At 42.0% G+C, this 12,003-nt stretch overlaps 1 protein-coding gene across 1 annotated transcript in view; it reads right to left on the reverse strand.

Annotated features, from left to right (window-relative positions):
* Nucleotides 1-12,003, reverse strand: part of Mtmr7 (myotubularin related protein 7) — an 89,953-nt gene that overhangs the window by 39,644 nt on the left and 38,306 nt on the right. Inside the window, exon 5 of the mRNA XM_059244589.1 lies at nt 3,558-3,686. Within this exon, the coding sequence (XP_059100572.1) occupies nt 3,558-3,686 (129 nt within the window). The remainder of the gene's footprint in view (nt 1-3,557; nt 3,687-12,003) is intronic.

Here is a 12,003-nt window from a genome sequence, read left to right on the forward strand (position 1 = left end):
CTCCTGAGTACTGAGACTAAAGGCATGCACTACCACACTTAGCCCCTCTCTTCGTCTAAAGACCAAGAATTTTAGGATGGAGAGCTTGACAACTAGGTGAGGAATCCAGAACAGCCCAGTGGCAGACAAGAATTTTGGGATGGAGAGCTTGACAACTAGGTGAGGGATCCAGAACAGCTCAGTGGCAGACAGGCAATTGCTGATGTGGTTCAAGGAAACTAGGGCCTATATGCAAGTTCACAGTTCAGCAGGGAAATACAAGGGGAATGTACAGAGGCAGCTGAGTCAGGCAGGCCTCAGAATCACAGGAAGTAAGTCGTGAGGAGAAAGCGGCCAGCGGGTCAGAACATGGGTGAGGGAGATAGACAGCAAGCTGCAGCCAGATCCAGAAGTAAGCTGACGTGACACGAGGGACAAGGGTTTGGGGGCAGGTGCAAACTGAGTCTGCTGGAAAGAAAGCATCACAAATGGCTGGGGAGGGCTTACGTCCTCTGCTCCCTCAGGATTAAGAGTCAGCCAAGCATGGTGCACTGACAGGAAATTCTAGTTACTTGGGTGGTTGGGGCAGGAGGATGGCAAGTTCAAGGCCAGCTTGAAGAGCAAAGTGAATTCAAGGTCAGCCTGGATAACTTGGTAAGATGTTGTCTCAAAATAAAGGGAAAAATAAGACTTGAGATCCAGTGCACTGGTTGAGCACCCGCCTAGCTTGCATAACGCCCCAGGTTTAATCCTCAGGACTGATCATGTAAACAAGCACGGGGCCAGGGTCTGCATTCTGTTCTAAGGGATCTTGGAGCTGTCTTTGTAGGAGACTTTATCTAGGTTAAAGAAACCTTAGTTAAGGGTAACTGCTATGGGCATATACTATGAAATGTGGCCAATAAATCAGACACATTAGACTAGATTTTGTTATTTTGCAGTTCATTTTCTTAGTGGTCAATGGTCTGATCTAAATGAAATTCTTCACCCACACATGCTTTTGTTCTCTCATACTTTTCAATTTTGAATTCAACCAAAGCAGTCTCTACATACTTTCGTGGCTCCTACACTTACCCTAGGGTCAGATCTTTGAGAGGACCTCACCATTACCTGGCAGCACCTTTAATATATGCCAGGGCCCTGGGTGTAGACAACAAAGCCTCCCCAGTCGTCTCTATCAGAGGTGCCTTATTTTCTTGTTTGTTTTGTTTTTGAGGCAGGGTCTCATCTAGCTCAGGCTGGTCTCAAACTCAGTACAACTGGGGATGACCTTGAGTTTTTGATCCTCCTGACCAATAGAATTTCTGAGTACACCACCATACCCAGCTGGTTTATTCAGTGCAGGGATTGAACCTAGGGCTTCGTGCATGCTAGGAAAGTGATCTACCAGCTCTTGTACCTGCAGACCCTGAAACAGCACGAAGTCAGGCAGTCAGACACATGGCTAAGAGTAGCATTTGAGAAAATCCGATTGGAACCTCAGCTCTGTTCTCACTGGTTACCATTATTAAAGTCAAGTGGTGTGCTACAGGGTACAATACTGTAACATTCTTATAACTATGCCTAACACCTTAGTTACTGTTTCAGTGAACAGGACTATAAACAGATAGCAAGAAAGCCTGTAATGTTGAAGAAAGTTTGTCTTAATAAAAGTCATTTGTGAGTTTTGTTCCCTAGAAACTTATGCTGTGAATTTAGGAGACTGTGTTGTACATAACTGAAAGCAAAGTAACTCTTAAAAACCATGATAACAAAGAAGAAAGAAGAAAGTGACTCTCAGTAACAAATACACCCAGAATGCTGTTCAGAAGTGGAAGTCTCTAACCATGACCTGCAAAGCTGTTTGATCTCAAAGGGAAACTGGATGGTGAGGAGCTCCACAAGGTCCATGTATAGAAAGAGGCTTAAAATTGATGTGATGAGGTGCTTTGATATCTGGTAAAAGCCAAAGACCCTAACACAGGCTCTCACCACACACTGCTTCTATAGGTAAGAATCCTCATCACCTAAGTCTCCTGGCCTAAAAGCCTGGGGCGACTCCTGGTCACTTAAGAATAGGGCCTCAGTTCCCCAATAGCCATGGTAAGAACATAAAAGTTAAACTTCCCGTAGGAACAGGGATGACCTCCCCATCATGATACTGCAAGGCCTGAGCCCCATAGCACCCTGTTTTCACTGCTCCTTAACATGGCCCTTATTCGATGGGTAGGTTCTAATGAGCAGTAAGAGCATGGAAAACCAATAAGCCACCTCACTTGAATCCCACATACCCACAGAAAGCCATATTCAGTAATGGTACTTCTTAAGAAGCCTTCACCCAGAAACACTTAGATGTTAAACACGATACTGGAATCCAAATATTGTTACAAAACACAAATATGACTATTATTCCACCTGCAATTCAGACTTTAGTGTCTACAGAGATGTGGAAATGGGAGTTCAAGGGCCCACACAGCCAGTGTTTACCTGGAGTAAGCACATCATGAAGTGATGCTTGGAAACATGTCTATCTATACCTTTGCTAGGCCAGCTAAAACCCAATGCAGAGGAGCGCCAACTTCGTAATAAATATACTTAGCTGCTGGGACGTTCCGAAAGTCAAGCAGAAGAGCATTTGAGGGCAGAAGTGGGCGACGGAGGTCATCAGAGGAAGGCTAGCTTCTGAGCTATCGCCTCCTGAAGATTTGGTCCTGTCTGAGGTACTATACCTTGCCCTTATGATATTCACATGGACCCAAGTAAGGTTCACTTTTCTCCAAAAAGGGAGTAGCATGGACCTGGACTCACTGTTTAAATACCTTGTCTATCCTACTGTTGAAAAGAGGAACAATCCTCTATCTCTTGCCTAAATTCCTCTGCTGTCTCACTTCATCAATAAACTACAAGACATGAATGCTACTGCATCCCAATTTAAAACAAAACACTATGGTATCTCACAACCTTACTAAGTTCACTTTTAAGAAAGAGGAGTTACATCATCTTTTGCCTCTAAACACTGTTCCTATGTGGATTAAAACATATCAGGAGTTAAATAATATAGGCCAATGTCATGGCTGGGAAAAGAGCAATGGACGGAAACACATCCCTTCAGTGATGAGAACTCGCCGTTAAACAAGTATCTTCTTTTGGAGAAGCCAGCACAGAAGGAAGGCTGCGTGCTGACTCTGGTGGATCTGCCGTGGTCAGAATATTTTCGGATGCCTCCTTTACCACCTGACAGCTGCTGCTCCACCCCGACTGCAGGTAAATTTACATTCACGTATACACAATCACACACTTGTATACATGTGTGCATACATGCGGGCGCGCGCGCGCACACACGAGAGAGAGAGAGAGAGAGAGAGAGAGAGAGAGAGAGAGAGAGAGAGAGAGAGAGAGAGAGAGAGAGAGAGGGGAGGGAGGGAGGGAGAGAGAGAGAGAGAGGGAGGGAGGGAGGGAGGGAGGGAGGGAGGGAGGGAGGGAGGGAAGAGACAAACAAACAGCGACAGAAACCGCTAGAAAAAAAATCCTATCTAGGATAAAACATAAAATCAAAGTGTGAAACCAAGGCCTGTTTTGAGACTTTAAGACATACATACATGGCTTTCTTTACAGTAGTAAGAAAGGGCAGGAAATCGTCGTCTGCTCCGGAACTTGGAACTGCCCACGATGATGTGTGCTGTGGCTGATTTGGGGACATACAGTTCCGTGGGGTAAGAGTCACAAACCTGTCACCAGAAAATACAAAGGTATGTTGAGGCAATCAAGCATTACGTTGCAAACTGACACCAGAAATCCCATTTCAACATGCCTGAAGGTTGCGGGTCTTAGCTTTCCTAATCAAGTTACAAAGGAGGTTGTTTTGAGGAAACCTGAAGCCACTCAGAGAAATGAAGTCCTGCCGATTGTGTGACAATTCTGAAGGAAAGCAAAATACCCATGAACATCTGTCACTGTGCACTGTCCCTTCTCTCCAAAGGCTCTTTATGTGGGGAAGAAAGTCACAAGTGAGTATTCCTTTCCTCAAAAAGGTACAAACTGTAATTCTGCATCCTAATGGCTGACTGGCAGCCTGTGTGGGGACAATTCCTAAAACATAATCAGAGCAGTTACATCCTCAGGTTACCTGTGTTCCTGGCACACTGTGTCCTTCCTTAGCCTTCTCTGAACACCTCTGGCCCTGGTCTTCTCAAGTTTCTTCCATGCTTCCCCAGCCTACCCAGTCCTGCTTTCTTCAGGAAGTCTTCTCCCAGGTCCTCCCCAGGAAGACTTCTAGATAGGATTTTTCACGGTGCACCTCCCATTACCACACAATGCACCAGCTTTATCTGCGTTTCAAGTGTGTTGATTTTGTAAGTGCTAAGAAAAGATTTGCTCCTTCTGGCAGGAAGGAGCACAATGGGACCTTGAGAGGATCACAGGATTGAGAATCACAAAGCAGCTAGCTGCTTGGTACACGGTTTGGCGTTTCTGACTCTGCAACCTCAAAGAGCCAAACTTCTGCAACTCAAAGAGCCAAACTACACCAGACGCTTTGTTTTCTGATCTCCAAAACTGATAGTTTAGTAATGATATTTTAGGGGGTGGATAGGAGGAAATGATCAGACAACACTTTTGACAGCGCACTTTATAAACCACCAGAGCCAAAAGAAATGCCAGCACTTGGCAATGGTGACCGCTGGCTGGCTGTCGGTGTTTGCCTTTCCCATCAGTCAATCTATCAGATGGCAGTTTCCTGGGCTTCATCAACTGTTTATTTCCTGGAAGTCAAGCATCTTTGGAGTCATAGTAACAGGATCCACATGGGTGTAGCACTAGGGGTAATATTTTATCTACGGATCCTTTGGCCAACTCCACCCAGCCTTACCACACTACAAGTCACCACTGAAGGGGATGAAAAACCACAAGAGCGCTCTCAGCCTCCTGACTGTTTGCAGATGGTCTTGTCAAGATGCCCTCAGTCCCCGCCCACCTCTATTGACTCCCTTAACCAGACAGCTAAAAATCACGGAGCAAGAAAGAAACAGGCCGTAAAAGGAATGATCACAGGTCCAAAGCATAACTTCAATCTCATGTGGGCTTGGGTACTCTCAAGGAAAACCCTGCTCCAGGAGTGGAGAGCCCAGTGTACTTGGGCCCAGACAGCTAGAATGAGGCCACAGAACATTGCACTTCCTTCCTGATTCTAGCCTGGTGTCTGAATCTGTCTCAAGCAAGCAAGCTACTAGAATATTAACACACACCACTCCCGCTGGCCCAGGGGTCAAAGACGTGGTCATTGCACCAGACTGTCATGTCCTGAAAATAACCAGTTTTAAAAGGAAGTAGGTTTTCAGTAAATTGAGGATTACGTATACTCTTACTTATAAAAAACAACATGAAGAAACTGAAAGGCTTTATGGCTAAGTGAAATGACAATCTGTACTAGGAAAGATTTTCCAAAATACTGCATATGGCTTCTGAAGATCAAGAGGAAAGTGAAGGACTCTGCAACTCCTGAAGGTCTCCCAAGGCCAGAAAATGTCTCGTGTGGGTCAGGCCACACCACTTTGCACCTCATGGCTGAAATGAGACTAGGGGAGGAGAAACACCTAGAGGGCAACTTCCTTTGCACGCACAGCCCCACTCCTACCTCTGAGGCTGTACTGCTTGCTGTCTCTGCACACACAGTCCTCTTCATTCACTACTGTGCAAGACAGTCGCTACCTTCCAGAACGGCAGAGTTACCACTCTCCAGGAGAATTCGGACCTTTATGGCTCAGCCAACGCAAAAGCCAAAGCTCCCCTACTCAGGCCCAGTCAACAATGTCCAGGCTTGCAAACTGGCTGGCACAACCTCCTTTCTTGAATACAACTCTATTAAAGGAGTCCTGCTTCTTCAGAGCACTGAGCCCCTGCCTATGAGCCAAGTATATGGCATTTTGATACATCTTCCAGTAGGATCTCTAAGAAGATAAAGCATCTGCTAAATCAATTAATCATGATATTAATAATAGTAATAATAATGATAATACCCTCAGGCTTACAGCGTCATTTAACTTGAGTTCTTTTTTTTTTTTTTTTTTTTTTGGTTTTTCGAGACAGGGTTTCTCTGTGTAGCTTTGCGCCTTTCCTGGAACTCACTTGGTAGCCCAGGCTGGCCTCGAACTCACAGAGATCCGCCTGGCTCTGCCTCCTGAGTGCTGGGATTAAAGGCGTGCGCCACCACCGCCCAGCCTTAACTTGAGTTCTAATAACAGTTTTTTAATGGAGCTGAAAGAATGAAACTTATCCCCCTTTCAAAGTAGGCAACACTCTCAAGTGAAAACTAAGAGTCCCACCCTGAAAGCTACAAAATACTTCTGAAGAAACTGAAGATACAATGGAATGATACTTGGATTCCTATATTAAAAGGCCCAATACAACTACAATGTCCCTACCCAAGGCAATCCTATCAGACTCAAGGCAATCCTATCCAAGTCTCAATGGCTGTTTTGCAGAAATACAAAAATTTATCCTGAAACTAATATGAACTCTCGGGAGACTCCATATAGTCGAAATATTTTTTTTTAAAGAACTAAGTTGGAGATTTATACTTCATAATTTCAAGGCAGGACACACAGCCACATGTATCCAAAGAGTGTGATACTGCATAAAGACAAACAGACCAATGGAATGGAGAGTTCATAAATAAACCTCATATGTACAGCTGAGTAATCCTAACAAAGGTACCAAAACTATTCTTGGAAAAGGATGGTTTCTTACCTAGTAACTGGGAAAACTAAAAATCTATACCCAAAGTAAAAAGGTGAGCTCTTAGCCCTTACACAAAAATTAACTCAATATGGATTAAAGGTCTAAATGTAGGATGCAAAATTCCCATAAAACTATGAGGAAAAGCTTCATATTAAACCTGGCTGTCATTTCTTATGTACAGTGTTAAAAGTGCAAGCACTGGAAGAAAATAAATGAGACTCCATTGAACCAAAACTTTTATGCATCCAAGGAGCAACCTAAAGAACGCAAAAGCAACCCACCAAATCAGGGGTTTACTATCCAGAACACACAGAGAACTTCATATCAACAAAATCAAATGCCCTGACTAAAAACAGGCAGGAGACTCAAATATCCCCAAAGCTATTCACAAACAGTCAGCACACATACAAAAGGAAGATCTGCAGCACTAACCTGCCAGTGAAATGAGAATCAAGTACATTGAGAAACTGCCTCACAACTATTAGGCTGGTCACCACTAAGACAAAGCCAAGAACAAGGGTTGGCAAAGATGCAGAGACATTAGAACCTTGTGCATGTTGGTAAGACTGGGAAGCAATGCAAGTACAATGGAAAGCAGTAGAGAAGTCCTCCACAACATTTAAAATGCAATCACTACTGCTGTGGGATGGCCTTTCTGTGTGCTGTGAATATGTGTTGCTCTCACTGGTTGATAAATAAAGCTGTTTGGCCAATGGTGAGGCAGAATAAGGTTAGGCTGTACAATCATATGGAAGACGGAGATGAAAAAGGGCAGAGTCAGGGCAGATGTCAGCCAGCTGCTGAGGAAGCAGGACATGTAGAAAATGAGGTAGCAAGCCACAAACCACGTAGCAAAGCACAGATAAGAAATATGGGTTAAATTAAATGTAAGAGCTAGCTAGTAATAAGCCCGAGCCATCGGCCAAGCATTCATAATTAATATAAGCCTCAGAGCAATTATTTACAAGTGGTTGTGGAATGAGGCAGGACAGAGAAAAGCTTCCAGTTACATATGGTGCTCCAATGTGCCACTCCTACACCCACATAAAGCCTGAAAACGTTTCTTTTAAAAAAGGGTTCTAGAACATATAAACAAAGCCAAAAACAGCTTCCTAGTTGTGATTCTCATGAGGGCAGTAGTATAGAGATACCATGGCATGTGGGTTTGAGCTATAGCATGGTGGGTTCTCACCATACACAAGCCAAGTAGTGTGCTGCACAGCGAATTTAGCTTTTGTTCATACAGACAAAAGGGGTTAAGGAACACAGTAAAAAACAAATTCATACAGAAAGGCCTCTAATCAGGTCATGGTGTGTTTAAAAAAATGTGCATAGGCTTAAGAAAAGAAAAAGGGTATAGTCATAAAAAAAATTAATAGTTTAAAAATAAAGTCTTTAAAGAGAGAAGTAACATAATATAAAAAAGAATAGGCCACATAAAGATGGGAAATACACAGGGCGTCTGGATCCTGTATAGTATTGTGTAGATTCTGAATATTTTGAATGTTGACAAGCAAACAACAGTTGCTGAGAGATGTGGGACTGAGAGACTGATGAAATACACCAGCCTAGATATTTTAAGAATGCCTTCACTTTAAAACAAAAGCCAAAAAATACATTTGTAAAATGGAACTTAAAAGATGCATTGCGGCCGGGCGGTGGTGGTGCACGCCTTTAATCCCAGCACTCGGGAGGCAGAGCCGGGCGGATCTCTGTGAGTTCGAGGCCAGCCTGGGCTACCAAGTGAGTTCCAGGAAAGGCGCAAAGCTACACAGAGAAACCCTGTCTCAAAAAAACCAAAAAAAAAAAAAAAAAAAAAAAAAAAAAAAAAGATGCATTGCTTTGGAGTAGTGGTTTTGCTTTTGTTTCCACAGGAAACAAGAGGTTGTGGATTCGTTCCATGTTAAGATGGATCAGGTTTGATCAAGGGAGAACTCCTGAACCTTGGCAAGTGATATCCATCAACAAAGGTTATAGCAGGCCCTCCCAGGACTTGGCCATTATCTCAAATTTTCGCAGGGTCCCCATAAGATTACCAGCGCCCCCAGCCAACAGGAAGTAGGCTAAAGAACTATGCCCAAATTCCCAAAATACTGTTTATGAATGTTTGCTTTCATTTAAAGGGGGTTGGTTATAAATTGTTAATGGTCATAACTAATCTCCTTCTAAAGAAGAAAAGGGAATATGATATAGAAATGATGGAAGAAAGGGTAGATTATTATGAAAAAAAGGTAGATTACTGAATCTACTTTAATCCAAAAAACTGTTAATCTCAAAATATTTTACATTGGTAGAGTTTTAGTTTATTGGTACAAATTTAAAGTCAATTTTGTTATATTGTATGTATATTTCTACTCTTTTTTTTTTTTTTTTTTTTCTTGGTTTTTTGAGACAGGGTTTCTCTGTGTAGCTTTGTGCCTTTCCTGGAACTCACTTGGTAGCCCAGGCTGGCCTCGAACTCACAGAGATCCGCCCGGCTCTGCCTCCCGAGTGCTGGGATTAAAGGCATGCGCCACCACCGCCCAGCATATTTCTACTCTTGTTTAAGGTATTAAGTTTATCCAGCTCATGTGAAAATGTAGCGTATAATTAAAAAATACAGATTAATAGTCATCTATAATAGTCAAACTTATAGCCATATTAGTTAGGTTTTCTAGGTATACAAAGATATATTCCAATTAGGTAGGTAATCTTCAAACACTTCAAAGACCTACATAATATGGCATTTAAAATGTTTTAATAACTTAGACTTTTCTTGACAGTGAGACATGTCTGCTCCTGGCAGCACCAATTACTTCAGAGATGATGGGCATCAAAGAAACTCTTTATGGAGTTTGCTTTCAATGTGGCAAGGCTAGTCCGTTGAAACTGCTCTTTCCTAGACTGCTTGACAGTACGCTGTATATAGTGGACATTCAGAACCCATAGGAAAGTGACTGCTAAACTTTCCCAAAACAAAGTGGGATGGTCCTTCAGGGTTCTTGCTTCACAGAAGAAACTGCCAGACATTCTGCAGGACACAGAGGAAAGTGACTGACAAACTTTGCCAATATAGGTGGGATAGTCCATCAAATTTCTTGCTTCACTGAAAAGTCTGCCAGATACTCTAGGCCTATAGGCTGACAATGGATGCCCCAATGTTACATAAGAACTTTGGATGACTGTCCAGGCAGCCAGATGTCTCTGTCATTTCTAGAGTTTTAGATGTTGCTTGCAATGCACTTTCTGTTTACTCAGGTAATATTATATCCTTCTGGAGTCTTTGATGGAGTTGAAAACTAGATAGTTATAATTACAGTTTTCCTTAGTTATGATAAAAGGTAAATTAGATATGAAACTTTAGACTCACAAAGATAGGATAGATGACAGAGCATTTTCTTTAATTTTTTCAAATACAAATAGACTAGATATTGTAACTGTAATTCCTGCTTGATAACTTTTGTTATATGTAATTTTACTACATTAAAGTGAAAACCTTCCTTTTCGATTAGACAGAAATGGGGAAATGCTGTGGGATGGTCTTTCTGCACACTGTGAATGTGTTGCTCTCATTGGCTGATAAATAAAGCTGTTCAGCCAATGGCAAGGCAGAATAAGGTTAGGCTGTACAATCAAACTGAAGACAGAGATGAAGAAGGGCAGAGTCAAGGCAGATGCCAGCCAGCCACTAAGGAAGCAAGACATGTAGAAAATGAGGTAATAAGCCACAAGCCACGTGGCAAAGCATAGATAAGAAATATGGGTTAATTTAAATGTAAGATCTAGCTAGTAATAAGCCTGAGCCATTGGCCAAGCATTTATAATTAATATATGCCCCAGAGTGATTATTTAAAAGTGGCTGCAGAATGGGGTGGGACAGAGAAAAGCCTCCAGTTACACACTACATAATCCAGAAACCTTCACTCTGTATACATAAGAGTAAGAATAAGTAAGAGTTGCAAAGAGGTATTCACACAGCCCCACTAGAAGCAACACAGTTCCTGATGGCCAAGAAACAACTACAACTCTCGAATCCATCAGCTAAGGGAGGAACAAAATGTTTTCTATTCACACTGGACTATTTTTCCCTTAAAATGGAAGTAAATTCTGCCACATAAGCCAAATAAAGAACTAACATCGCATGATTCTATTTATATGCAGTATCTAAAGGAGTCTAATTCATTAACACAGGAAGTAGAATGCTTATCACCAGGCCGAGGAGAGAGGAGAGAGGGGAGAATTACTGTTTAATGGGCACAAAGTTTCAGCTTTGCAAGGTGAGCTCAGGAGTTCAATTGCACAACAATGTGGCACACTGAACTCTACTAAGTGCACACTTAAAAATGATGAAGATGGCAAATTCGGTTCTGTGTGTTTATCAAAAGAAGAGAAAGGCTGTCGATCTCAGAAATCTCACTGCTGTCACTTTTACAGCTACTTCACAGAGCTGTAGTCAAAATCCTGGTAATGAAGAATGCGTCACACAATATGATTTATGCTACTATATTTCAAAATTCCTCAGGAACCACCTGAGATTTTTGTCTGTTTTTGGAAATCAAAAGGGAAATTCAGAGAGAATGGGAAAAGTTCACAAGAGTAAAAAATGCTTTTCTGTTGCTTTTTATATCTAACTCGACTTTGTTACTGAAAGTAATTTGGGCTATTGTTTGTGAATAAGAAAACATTATTATTATTATTATTATTATTGTGCTCACTATAAAAAATTAGCCTGCATTTCTCACTAAATTGGCCAGCATTAAAGGCTCACGTGTCTCAGTAGGATCCTACCCTAGGGAATGAATCTTTTTAGGTAATTCCTGCACTCATTCAGGAAGCTGCTACCAAGTCCTTACTTTATTTCGGGAATTACTGTTAGATCCCGGGCAGAATGAGTAACAGAGAAGGAGGCTGTGAAGATGTCACATTCTTAGAACCGGTCCCTACTGACCTGGGTACCTTCCAGTAAACGTATTTACCTATGCAAATGCTATCCATCCACGCTATCCAAGGGGTCTGAGTCAGACCTGGGTGAGCAGTTTGTTGTCAGGAACCGAGACACATCTACACAGAAATATCTTTTTAAATATTTAAGCCCTACAATGTATTTCAAGGAATTTATGATGAATAATGGTATGAGCAATGTAAAGTTATTTATAAATAAAATACAGTAAGGTAAGATTTATCTGTAAGGAACTGAAGTAAACAAGTCTGATTAAATATGTGGTTTAGATCGTATTTTAAATTATATTACAAGAAAGACTGAGCAACTTTTTCCCCATTAACTTTTTCCCCATTTGCAGGGACTGAACTTGGGCCCTCTGTATGCTGGTC

Source organism: Peromyscus eremicus, chromosome 17, assembly GCF_949786415.1.
Source record: "Peromyscus eremicus chromosome 17, PerEre_H2_v1, whole genome shotgun sequence".
Lineage (NCBI taxonomy): Eukaryota > Metazoa > Chordata > Mammalia > Rodentia > Cricetidae > Peromyscus > Peromyscus eremicus.